This window comes from Hippopotamus amphibius, unplaced genomic scaffold, assembly GCF_030028045.1.
Source record: "Hippopotamus amphibius kiboko isolate mHipAmp2 unplaced genomic scaffold, mHipAmp2.hap2 H_1, whole genome shotgun sequence".
Classification (NCBI taxonomy): domain Eukaryota; kingdom Metazoa; phylum Chordata; class Mammalia; order Artiodactyla; family Hippopotamidae; genus Hippopotamus; species Hippopotamus amphibius.
This window is the reverse complement of record NW_026648280.1, coordinates 291,483-304,186: the sequence shown is the minus strand read 5'-3', so window position 1 is coordinate 304,186 and position 12,704 is coordinate 291,483. Positions and strand designations below refer to the sequence as shown.

Genomic DNA, 12,704 nt, shown 5'->3' with positions numbered 1-12,704 from the left:
TAACTATTTTTTACTTATTTACTATCCTCATGTAAATAAGGCCTAAAAGACTTTTTTTCTAAAATCAGCTGATGAGCTCAACTGTGAGAACTTCTTTCTGAGTAGGCATTTAAAAACCAGAGGTGGTACACCAGTAAGGAAAAAGAATGATGCCTATCAATTTAGGAAGCGTTCCTTTTTCTAAACAAATAAGGAAGCAATATCAGAAAAAGTATAGATGGAACATATCACAACATAATAAAGGCCATGTAGACAAAACCACAGCAATCACCTACCCCATGTAGAAAGGTCTTAGAAGGAGGAAATACGCAGAACTCTATTTGACAAAAATGTGTTTGTTTATTTGAAATATACATTTCACTGGTGATCCTGTATTTAATCTGGCTGCCCTGCCCAGAGCATCCTCTTTTACAATGAAATCCTACCTAACAGGAGGACAAGCAGCCGTATTCTCAGTTTCAAGATGAAGTACTGAACACCAGTGAGACATGACTTCTTGGGAAGAAGAAGAAGAACACAAAGCAAAAGCTTATCAGAAAACTATAAGCTACACTAAAGTAGAAAACAAAATCCAGATGGAACTATAAGTCATCACTCAGATACCCTCCTAATTTATGAGAGTGGAATCCCATTGAGTTCCAGTGTAATCGTAATTTCTTCACATGTCATCCACCCTTTGTATCACAGAGGTGACAAGTCATCCTGAATTTCCTTCTTGGAGCACAAGGAACTTGGGCCTGAGGGCGAGGTCGTGGGCGCCTCATTTGCCATGTGTTTTCCGGTGGCGTTTGAAAGTCCCCAGCTGACGGAAGGCCCTGTGACACTCGGGGCACACATAGGGTTTGAGCCCAGAGTGGGTGCGTTGGTGAACGTTGAGGTTCCCTCTGTGGCTGAAGGCTTTGTCACAGTGCTCACAGCAGAAAGGCTGCTCCTTGGTGTGGGTCCTCCTGTGAGCTCGCAGCGTGGAGTCGTGGGTGAACTTCTTGGGGCAGAGATCACAGCAGTATGGCTTCTCGCCTGTGTGGATCCGCTCGTGGGCTCGCAGGTCCGACGTCTGCATGAACCCTTTGGCACAGATGTTGCATCGAAAGGGTCTCTCTCCTGTGTGTGTCCTCTGGTGAAGGGTAAGCTGAGATTGATAAGGAAATCTCTTCTTGCATACACTACATTCACAGGGTGCCCGTCTCTGGGTTTCTTTTCCCTCAGGAGGACTGGTGGGTCCCACCGTGCTAGGTGAACCAACGGAATGGGACTCAAGTTGTCCTGAGAACTCTCCTTTGTCCAAAGATGTGACTGCTTCTTGACGCACTTCTTGGGAACTGGGACTGTTGGCCCGTTTCCTTTTGAAACGTCTTGGACCCCTCAGAGAACTTCTTCTGTATCTGCTGTTAGTCAAAACTGCTCCCTCTGGAACACAAGGGGAAAACATTCAGCATCCACATTTGAAATATCAGCTCCTTCGTGGGGATTCTTCCCACCCTCTGCCCTCTCAGAATACACTGAAACAAGAGATTCAACGCACAGCATCTAACGAGGAGCATTTTCTGGGGTTCCAACCTCATTGGAACCCAGCACTGATGATGGCCGAGGACGTCCCATCAACCAAAATACCTAAGAGTCTAGCTTATGAAACATGCTGGCAGGTGATGATGGAGAAGGTTGGCATTGGAGGACCAAATCGCTGTCCCCCCAAGGGATAGTAATGTTGGGTAGCCAGCCCCGTGCCCCGTGGAAGAGAGTCCCTGACTCCTCTGAATTCCAAGTTTCCAGACTCACCAGGACCCTTCAGATGCTCCGGCTCTTGAGATTGACCGGTTCTTGGCTCTTCTGTGTCTTCCGTCAGGTCTTTCTCCAAGTTCTCCTTGAGTGTCAGACCCTCCATTTCACCTGTTTCAGGAATGGTCTCTGGCAGGAGACCTTTCTGGTCCTGACAAGGGGCAACCAAGCAGTCCATAACCCATCTACGTAGCCCATGGAAAGCTCTGTCTCCTATTTCCCCATCCCCCTCATATCCAGATCTAATAAGCCAATTTTCTTAATACAGTTTGGGGGACATCCTGACTTCTTCTGGGCCACCCCATCACCCCAAGTGATAATCATCTCCAGATTCCCAAGTCTGTCCTTAATCTCTGCTGGCCACATCTGGCAATCAAGTCTGGACATCACAGCTGGCCCTCCAAGTTCCCTATGCATGCATCTCTCCCAGGCATCCCAATCCTCCCCGGCCCTGATTCTGGAAGCAAAGGGCCCCAAAGGGACGTAACGCCCAACTTCATCACTTTTTGACTCTTTGCCTGAATTCATCCTTCTGATGGTGGTTACCTGGCACATGGTCCATGAAGAGAAGTGTCTCTTGTCTCTACTCACTAGAAATCACTAGCATGCCTTCCACCACACCCAACCCATTTGGACATATCAGCTGTCTCCAGACATTCTCCCATGTCCTCCAGGAGGAAAAGTGAGTCGCGTTGGGTACCACCCTTACAACTCCAGGAATTAACCATATTCTGAAATATGAAGTGGCTCTGAGGAAAGTGACCGTGGGGAAATCAGCTGTCAGTGCATTTACCCCCAGCGAACTGACCCAGCAACATCCCATTGAGACAGCACTCCTTTCTCCCCACTCTTAAGACTACCAACTTTCATCGCAAAGGGACAAAGATGAATGAGTCTTCATTCTCACACAAGCTGGAAAAGCTCTAGGGACTGAGTGCATCCATGAAAATCCCTGGAGTCAATGGGTCCCTTCCTGTCCTTTGCCAAAACTCCCCATTGTTCTAGCAGCAACATCCACCTGCACCTCTTCTACCTTCTCCCAGACTCTCTGCAGAGATCAGGGCATCACACACTCCCCCTCCGCCTTGAGAGTTGCATGGCTCCTGGCAGAATCTGCGGCCCTCAGCTTACCTGCTGGTAGTTCTCTGGAGGTATCGTGCCCACAGAGGGTTGGGGCTCTGGCCAAAGGTCTCTCCCATCGTTCACGTCACTGGCCTCGGCTTCAACCGTCTCATCTTCTGAACTTCGCACAAGAAATTCCTGTCCTTGTACGCGGACTATGGCCTATGAGGGGGAAAAATCACTCAGATCAGTCTCCTATAAGACCTGGGAAGGATCTCTCAAGGCATCCAATGGTAACATACTATACAAGCACACTTTTCTTTGTTTGAAACATCTACCTCCCTCAAGTTGGGACAGCCAAAAAGAACTCCCAACAATGCCCGAGGCAAATTCTCACGCATTTGAAAATCACTGATTTAGAGTCAAGCACTCCGTGAGGTCCTATCTGGTTCCATCCTAAGCTTTCAGCACCCATCCCACCTCTTCCTTTCCCACAGCAACCCCAATGTGCCCACTCACCCATTTCTTGGGTTTCTGCTTATTTCTTAGCATGTCCTCCAGGTCTTTGCAACTCTGCACCCCTGTTTCCCTGACTAAGACCTGGCACTCCAGTGGCATGCAGATCATAAACTGCTCCAGCACCAGCCTGTCCATCATCTGCTCCTTGGTGTGAAGATCTGGCCTCAGCCACAGATGGCACAGCTCGCAGAGTCTCCTCAGATCCTGGACGGGGTCAGATGCCTCCGAGCTGCTAAATGTTCTGAAGCGAACATGCCACGTTTCCTGGTCACAGTCTGGCTTTTCCAGAAGCGTGTCTTGGTGAGGCACAGACTCTGCTGACTCTGATCCAGGACCGTTGGGGAGTTTTCCATGACCCTGGAGAAATGTCTGGTCCTCAGCCATATTGATGGAGGAATTTTCCAATAGGACTCTGAGGGAACACTTCTAGAGCTGGTGTCCGACTGGCCCGTATGGAAAAGGATTTCCTCTGACCTTTCCTCAGCAGTAGAGTAGCGTCACTGTTCAGGAGGCTGGGGTTGAAAAAAACAAAAGAGAAAGAACCAGGTCAGCTTCATTTTATACCACCCTTCCATGTCCCCTTCATCCCTCATCCCAATTCTGGACACCACTACCCCACTGGTTCAGTATTTCATACCGCGGACAATAACCCATTCTATTATAATTCTGACGTCCACCTTTATAGGAAAACAAACCAATGTCTGGTCAAAAAGGTCCATAGGGCCATGGTTCAGAAACTCTAGCTGGCAAAAATGCACCACCACCAACCACACCAATGTGCCTGGAAATACTCTTCTCATCTCACAGAAGAGCTCAACAGTCAACCATAGTTAATGTGGGGTTTGAGGGAGATCCGTTGCTTTCCCAAGGTCTCCGAGAAACCTTTCTGAAACCCACCTCCATCTGCCCTGATTTCTAAGCATTCTCCTTAGACATTCCCACGTGTCACTTACCTCTTCTAGCCCTCTTGCTTTAACCCTCCTGAAGTCCGGGACTGGCTCTCAAAGTGTGTCTGGAGCTGAAATGTCTCTATTTATAGAGAGTGAGGGGAAATTCCAAGGGTCCCTTCCCATAACTTCATCATCCCATTGATTGGATAAAGGTCTCGGAAGGAACCATTTTGGATAATCCGAGTAGATTCAATTTTCCATGGAACCTCCACCAGGAGAAGTCATGATTTTTTTTCTTTAAGAACTTTTATTGAGATACAGGTGACATACAATAAACTGCATGTATTTAAAACATACATTTGATATTTTTTTCTTGTTAGTAATGTATCTATGGCAATCTCAATCTCCCAATTTATCTCCGCCCCCTCCCCCCCACTACTTTCCCTACTTAGTGTCCGTATGTTTGTTCTCTACATCTGTGTCTATTTCTGCCTTGCAAACCGGTTGATTTGTACCATTTTTCTATATTCTGCATTTATGTGTTAATATATGGTATTTGTTTTTCTCTTTCTGACCCACTTCACTCTGTATGACAGTCTCTAGGTCCATCCATGTCTCTACAAATGTCCCAATTTTGTTCCTTTTTACAGCTGAGTAATATTCCATTGTATATATGTACCACATCTTCTTTATCCATTCATCTGTTGATGGACATTTAGGTTGTTTCCATGTCCTGGCTATTGTAAATAGTGCTGCAATGAACATTGGCGTGATGCGTCTTTTTGCATTATGATGTTCTCTGGGTATATGCCCAGTAGTGGGATTGCTGGGTCATATGGTAGCTCTATTTTTAGTTTTTCAAGGAATCTCCACACTGTTAGGAGAAACCATGATTTATTAAGGAGGACTCCATATTTGGTTTTTGTTAGATTTTCTTTATTGTATTTCATTTATTTTAGAAGTTATGGATTGCAATTTGCAAATTGGTTTTCCTGATCTAGTGAATTTATTCTCACTGCCTGGAGAGTTGGAGGGAGTTACAGAATTGAGATCTGATAGTTGTAACCAGATTGGATTATCTAATCTTTTTTCTTTTCTCATGAAGTAAGTCTTAAAAGACTTTTGTGTACAATCAGCTGATGAGCTAAAGTGTGAGAGGAACGTCTTTCTGAGTAGGCATTTAGAAAGACACAGGTTTTATACCTTTGGGGGAGGGGGGCGGGAAATACATCCTATCATTAAAGGAAGGCTTTTTCCCCCTAATATCTAAGAAAGCAATATACTAAGAAGTATAGAGGGAACATAGCTCAAGATAATAATGGCCACAGATGAAAAACCCACAGGTAACATCTACTCCATGTAGAAAATCTTAGAAGGCAGACACAAAACACTCTTTGACACAAATGTGTGTTTATTTGAAATATACATTTCACTGGTGATCCTGTATTTAATCTGGCTGCCCTGCCCAGAGCATCCTCTTTTACAATGAAATCCTACCTAACAGGAGGACAAGCAGCCGTATTCTCAGTTTCAAGATGAAGTACTGAACACCAGTGAGACATGACTTCTTGGGAAGAAGAAGAACACAAAGCAAAAGCTTATCAGAAAACTATAAGCTACACTAAAGTAGAAAACAAAATCCAGATGGAACTATAAGTCATCACTCAAATATCCTCCTAATTTATGAGAGTGGAATCCCATTGAGTTCCAGTGTAATCGTAAGTTCTTCACGTCATCCATCCTTTGTATTACAGAGGTGACAAGTCATCCTGAATTTCCTTCTTGGAGCACAAGGGACTTGGGCCTGAGGGCAAGGTCATGGGTGCATCATTTGCCATGTGTTTTCCGGTGGCATTTGAAAGCACCCAGCTGACGGAAGGCCCTGTGACACTCGGGGCACACATAGGGTTTGAGCCCAGAGTGGGTGCGTTGGTGAACGTTGAGGTTCCCTCTGTGGCTGAAGGCTTTGTCACAGTGCTCACAGCGGAAAGGCTTCTCCTTGGTGTGAGTCCTCTTGTGAACACGCAGCGTGGAGTCGTGGGTGAACTTCTTGGGGCAGAGATCACAGCAGTATGGCTTCTCACCCGTGTGGATTCGCTGGTGAACCTTCAGGTCCGAAGTCTGCATGAACCCTTTGGCACAGATGTTGCATTTAAAGGGTCTCTCTCCTGTGTGTGTCCTCTGGTGAAGGGTAAGCTGAGATTGATAAGGAAATCTCTTCTTGCATACACTACATTCACAGGGTGCCCATCTCTGGGTTTCTTTTCCCTCAGGAAGACTGGTAGTTCCCACCGTGCTAGGTGAACAAACGGAATGGGACTCAAGTTGTCCTGAGAACTCTCCTTTGTCCAAAGATGTGGCTCCTTCTTGATGCACTTCTTGGGAACTGGGACTGTTGGCTCGTTTCCTTTTGAAACGTCTTAGACCCCTCAGAGAACCTCTTCTGTATCCATTCTCGGTTGAAACTTCTCCCTCTGGAGCACAAGAGAAAAACATTCCGTATTCATATCTGAAATATCAATTCTTTTGGGGGGAGTCTTCCCGCCCTTTTCAGAATATGCTGAAAGAAGAGATTCATCACACAACATTTAGCAAGGAGTATTTTCCGTGGTGCCAACCTCATTGGAACCAAGGTCTGATATTGGCTGAGAAGTTCCCATCAAGTAACCAAACTCACAATTTGGATTGTGGGACACTCTGGAATGAGGATGATGAAGAAGGTTGGCATTGGAGAACCAATTCTCTCCCACCCAGGGAATAGCAATGCTGGGTACCCAGCCCTGGGCCACCATAGGAAGGGAGTCCCTAACTCTCCTGAATTCCAAGTTTCCAGACTCACCAGGACCCTTCAGATGTTCAGGCTCTTGAGATTGACCGGTTCTTGGCTCTTCTGTGTCTTCCATCAGGTCTTCCTCCAAGTATTCCTTGGGTGCCAGACCCTCCATTTCACCCTTTTCAGGAGTGGTCTGGGGCAGGAGACCTTTGTGGTCCTGACAAGGGGCACCCAAGCAGAGTCAATAACTCACCTTTTTTTAGCCCATGGAAAACTGTCTCCTCTTTCCCCTTCCACTTCATTTCCTGATCCGAGACACCAACTTTCTTAACATCACTTTGGGGGATTTGCCCTGACTTCTTCTGGGCCACCCCATCATCCCATTTGATAATCATCTCCTGATTCCCAAGTCTGTCCTTAATCTCCACTGGCCACATCTCACAATCACATCTGAACATCAGAGCTGGCACTCTGAATTCTCTATGCATACATCTCTCCAAGTCATCCCAATTCTTCCTGCCCCTGACTGAAAGCAAAGGACTCTAGTTCCAGGTCCTGACTTCACCACTTTTTGATACTTTGCCTGGATTTCTCTTTGTGATAGGGGTTGCCTGGTGCATGAGCAGAATCCCTGGTCTCTACTCACTAGAATTCAATAGCATCCCCTCCCTCATCCCCATTTTGAAAAATCAACTGTCTCCAGACATTTTCCAAAATCTTCTGAAAGAGAAAAATGACTCCAACTGGGAACCCCTCATTCAATTCAAGGTGTTGACAATATTCCAAAATATGAAGTGCCTCTGAGGAAAGTGACCATGAGGAAATTAGCTTTTGTTGCATTTACCTATGGCAAATTGACCTAGCACTGCCCCACTGAGATGGGATTCCTATCTTCACACGCTCATGGCCACAAGCTTTCATGCCAAGGCACAGAGAGGGATGAGTCTTCATTCTCACACTTTCTAGAAAATGTCTAGGAATTGGATGCATATATGGGAATTCCTGGAGTCAATGCATCCATTCCTGTCCTTTGCCAAAATCCCAACTACTCTAGCCACTGTGCCCACCCAAACCTCTTCCACCTGCTTCCAGACTCTCTCCAGAGATCAGAGCATCACACACTCACCTGCCTCCTTGAATGTCCCTTGGCTCCTGGCAGAATCAGCAGCTCTTGGCTTACCTGCTGGTTGTTTTCTGGAGCTATCACACTCACAAGGGATTGGGGCTCCCTGGATAGGTCTCTCTCACCATCCATGTCCCTGACCTCGACTTCAAACATCTCAACATCCGAGTCTTGCACAAGAAATTCCTGTCCTTGCACGCGGACTACTGTCTGGGAGGGAAAACGTCAAATAAGATTGGTCTCCACACAAGATCGAAAAGTGGCTATCAAGGTGTTCATTATGTATCCTACCATACAAGCCCACTTCATGGGAATGACATTTAAAAGAGCAACCTCTCCAAAGTGGGGACAGACAAAAATACCTCCCAATGACCCCAATGCAACCTTTTGCCCATTTGGGAATCAATGATTTAGAGTCAACCCCTCAGGTTCTATCTTGCTCAACCCCCAGCCTGCATCCCCCACCCCTCCGCTTCCTTTTCCATACCAATCGCTAGGGTCCTACTCACCCATTTCTTCAGTTTCTGCTTATTTCTTAGCACATCCTCCAAGTCTTTGCAACTCTCCACACCCCTTTTTTTAACTAAGACCTGGTACTCTGGCGGCATGCAGATCATGAACTGCTCCAGCACCAGCTTGTCCATCATCTGCTCCTTGGTGTGAAGATCTGGCCTCAGCCACAGATGGCACAGCTCGCAGAGTCTCCTCAGATCCTGGACAGGGCGAGATTCCTGTGAGCTGCTAAATGTTCTGAAGCGAACGTGCCACTTATCGGGGCCCCCGTCTGGCTTTTCCATAAGCGTGTCTTGGCGTGGCACAGATGCTGGTGGCTCTGATCCACAGTTGTCTGGGAGTTTTCTACAACCCCGTGAAAATGTCTGGACCTCAACCATATTGATGGAGGAATTCTCCAACAGGACTCAGCGAATGCTTCTAGAAGCCAGTGCCTAATTGACCCCTATGGAAAGGGATTTCCTCTGATTTTCCTCAGCAATAAGGTCACTTTTCAGAAGTCTGTGGGCAAGAAAAGAATGAACCAGATGAGTTTCATTTTATTCCACCCTTCCCACCCCCTACCTCCTTCATCCCAATTCTGGACACCATTCCCTGCTGGTTCAATATTTCAAAATTTCATACTGCAGACAACAATCCATTCTATTATTCTTCTGACATCCACCTTTATAGCAAATCAAAAAACTATCTGGTCAAAAATTGCCATAGGGTGGTGGTCAGAAACTGTTTTTGAAAAAATGAACCACACCACACCACGGAGTGTGGAAACAGTCTTCTCATCTCACAGAAGTGTTCAACAATCAACCACAGTTAATATGGGGTTTGAGGGAGAGCCGTTGCTTTCACAAGGTCTTTGAGCTAATGCGAGGTGAATAGAAAGCCAAAACTTGCTGAAACCCACCTCCATCTGTCCTGATTTTCCAGCATTCTCCTTAGACTTTTCCACCCATCACTTACCTCCTTGGAGCCCTCTTGCCTTCAGCCCCCTAGCTGGGAACTTGCTCTCAAACTGTGCGTGGCACTGAAATGTCTGTATTTATAGAGAGCTGGTAGAAATTCCAGGCCTCTCTGTCTGTTACCCAGTCAGCACATTGATTGGTTTAAGATTGGAGCAAACCATTTTAGATAATCACCATGGATTCAATTGCCATGAAAACTCCACCAGGAAAAACACCATGATTTATTCAAGAGGCCTCCAAATTTGTTTTTGGTATACCCCTTCATTGGATTTTATTTTAGGTTCTTATGGATCGCATGTTTTTGTGAAACAGAGTGGTTTTCCTGGTCTAGTGAATTTTTTCTCATTTACCTGGAGAGTTCAAAGGAATCAGAGAATAGAGAGCTTATACTGTAAGCAAATTGGGTTACCTACTCTTTTTTTTTTCTCATGGAAATAAGCCTGAAAAGACTTGTGTCTGTAAGCAGCCAATGAGCTCAAGTGTGAGCAGCACCTTTTTCTGAGTAGGAATTTAGAAAACCAGAGGTTGTATGCCAGTGGGGAAAAAGAATAACATCCTATCAATATAGGAAGACTTCCTTTTTCTAAATAGCTAAGGAAGCAATATCCAAACAAGTATAGAAGGAACACTTCTCAACATGATAAAAGCCACGTAGGCAAAATCGCAACTATCAACTACTCCACGTAAAAAAGTCTTAAAAGACAGACACAGAACACTCTTTGACAGAAATGTGTTTGCTTATTTGAAATTTAAGTTTCACTATCATTTTGTTTTGGGGTTTTTTTTTTGGGTGCCCAGTGCAGCTTGTAGGATCTTAGTTTCCCAAACAGAGCTTGAACCCAGGCCCTTGACAATGAAAGTGTGAAGTCCTAACCACTGGACCCCCAGAGAATTCCCCACAGTTATCATCAACTCCTTCATGTAGAAAATTCTTAAAAGACAGAGGACACTCTTTGACAGAAACGTGTTTTTTTATTTGAAATTTAATTTCACAGGTGATCCTGTATTTAATCCAGCTGCCCTGCCCAGAGCATCCTATTTTACAATAAATTCACGCCTAGCTGGAAGACAATCAGCAGCAGCCACAGTTTCATGATGAAATACTAAAAACCAATAAAACATGCACTGTCGAAAGAAAACAACACAAAGCAAAAACATATGAGAAAAAATAAGCCGTACTAAAGTAGAAAACAAAATCCAAAGGGAAAGATATATCATCAAAGATCCTCCTAATTGATGTGGATGGAGCCCCATTGGGTCCCAGTGTCCTCCTAAGTTCCTCACATGTCATCCATCCTTTGTATTGTGGAGGTGACAAATCATCCTGAATTTCCTTCTTTGAGCAGAAAGGACTTTGGACCTGAGTGCGGAGTCATGGGCAAGTCATTTGGAATCTCTTTTCTGGTGGCATTTGAATGTCCCCTGCTGACAGAAGGTGCTGTGACACTCGGAGCATTTAGGGTTTAAGCTCAGAGTGGATGCACTGGTGAATGTAGAGGTTCCCACTGTGGCTGAAGGCTTTGTCACAGTGTTCACATTGGAAAGGCTTCTTCTTGGTGTGTGTCCTCTTGTGAGCATGCAGTTTGGAGTCGTGGGTGCAATTCTTGGGGCAGAGATCACGGCAGTGTGACTTCTCACCTGTGTGGATTCTCTGGTGAACTTGCAGATCCGAAGGCCGTGTGAACACTTTGGTATAGATATTGCATTTTTTTTTTGAATTTAGAGTTAATGAGCCATCTCTTTCTTTCTTTAATTTTTTATTGTAAATTCACATAATATAAAACATTGTTTTAACCATATTTAACTGTACAGTTCAGTGGCACTAAGTTCATTCCACTGTCTTTCATGAAGTTCCAGAATAAGGGCACACTGCTTTGAAAAGCACTGTCTCATCAGAAGTTGCAAGGGTGTGTGTAAAAGAACGTTTCTAGAAAATACCAAAGGCACCAAATGTAACTCCAGCTCTGCCTCCTCCTTCCCCTGGATGCCACTCCATATCCTGGCGGGGAGGCTACTTGGTCCAGCTGACTTTGGGAAGGTCATAATGCTCCGTGAGTGCATCCAGGTGTCTATTGAAGTCCTCTACTCTCTGCTTGTGGGTTTTGGATGCTTTCTTCAGGATCCTTTTATTTTGCCGCTTCTCCTGCATCTTCTCAAAGGCCTTCTGGGCTGGGGTCTGCTTGTGAAGTCCACTGCTCTCCTCCTCCTCCTCTTTGCTTTGGATCTTTCCCACCACTTCCAGGAGTTTTGCCTTGTCTTTGTCCTTCTTTTTCTTCTTCCTCTTGGTCACACCGAGCTGTGTGACTCCTTTCAGCTTCAGTGGTCCCTTTTGGACTTGCTCATAGGCATCCATGGTGCCTGTCTCTAGATTCAGACTTCTAAATTGACAAAAGTTGGGGTCAGTTTTCTCATCTGTAAACTTGGGAAAATATTGTTCTCTACTGTACATCCAAGAGGTTCACTCTGTGAAGCTCCTCCAATGGATTTGTCCTCTCCTTCCCCAAACAACAAAAAATTTTCTGGTAAAAAATATGCATAGGGCCAAGGTTCAAAAACCCTTGGGTTTTTGTTGTTGTTGTTGTTGTTTGTTTGTTTGTTTTTGTCTTCATGACGTTTATGAGTTATCAGAGGAAATTATTAATCAAGTATTCTTTTTTTAAGCTCTTATATTGGAATATAATTGCTTTACACTCTTGTACCAGTTTTTGAGGTACACCAAAGTGAATCAGCTGAATTTATACATATATCCCCATATCCCCTCCCTCCCACGACTTCCTCCCACCCTTCCTGTCCTGGCCCTCTAAGGCATCACCCATCATCGAGTTGATCTCCCTTTGTTAACAGCAGCTTCCCACTAGCTATCTATTTTACAATTGGTAGTGTATATATGTCTATGCTACTGTCTCACTTCACCCCAGCTTCCCCTTCACCCCACCCCCAACCCTGTGTCCTCAAGTCCATTCTCTACATCTGCATCTTTACGGAAACCCTTGTTTAAAAAATGAACCACAGCACACCACACCATGGAGTGTGGAAACACTCTTCTCACCTGAGAAAAGAGTTAAAAAAATCAGTCATAGTTAATGTGG

At 45.2% G+C, this 12,704-nt stretch overlaps 4 protein-coding genes across 4 annotated transcripts; all 4 read right to left on the bottom strand.

Moving 5' to 3' along the window:
- Nucleotides 1-760: 760 nt before the first annotated feature.
- On the bottom strand, nt 761-1,954 carry LOC130843025 (zinc finger and SCAN domain-containing protein 5B-like). The gene is made up of 2 exons (XM_057719697.1): nt 1,777-1,954; nt 761-1,407 (listed from the first exon to the last, which is right to left on the bottom strand). Exons 1-2 carry the CDS (start codon nt 1,952-1,954, stop codon nt 761-763), a joined length of 825 nt encoding a protein of 274 aa, XP_057575680.1.
- Nucleotides 1,955-2,734: 780 nt separating this feature from the next.
- LOC130843024 (zinc finger and SCAN domain-containing protein 5B-like) lies at nt 2,735-3,741 on the bottom strand. The gene is made up of 3 exons (XM_057719696.1): nt 3,358-3,741; nt 2,908-3,060; nt 2,735-2,824 (listed from the first exon to the last, which is right to left on the bottom strand). Exons 1-3 carry the CDS (start codon nt 3,739-3,741, stop codon nt 2,735-2,737), a joined length of 627 nt encoding a protein of 208 aa, XP_057575679.1.
- Nucleotides 3,742-6,074: 2,333 nt separating this feature from the next.
- LOC130843023 (zinc finger and SCAN domain-containing protein 5B-like) lies at nt 6,075-8,940 on the bottom strand. The gene is made up of 4 exons (XM_057719695.1): nt 8,653-8,940; nt 8,147-8,353; nt 7,087-7,237; nt 6,075-6,721 (listed from the first exon to the last, which is right to left on the bottom strand). The coding sequence occupies exons 1-4, from the start codon at nt 8,938-8,940 to the stop codon at nt 6,075-6,077; spliced, it is 1,293 nt and encodes a 430-aa protein (XP_057575678.1).
- A 2,686-nt stretch (nt 8,941-11,626) lies between these two features.
- On the bottom strand, nt 11,627-11,968 carry LOC130842994 (protein FAM32A-like). Its single transcript, XM_057719659.1, has one exon. The coding sequence runs from the start codon at nt 11,966-11,968 to the stop codon at nt 11,627-11,629; it is 342 nt and encodes a 113-aa protein (XP_057575642.1).
- Between the last annotated feature and the right edge of the window lie 736 nt (nt 11,969-12,704).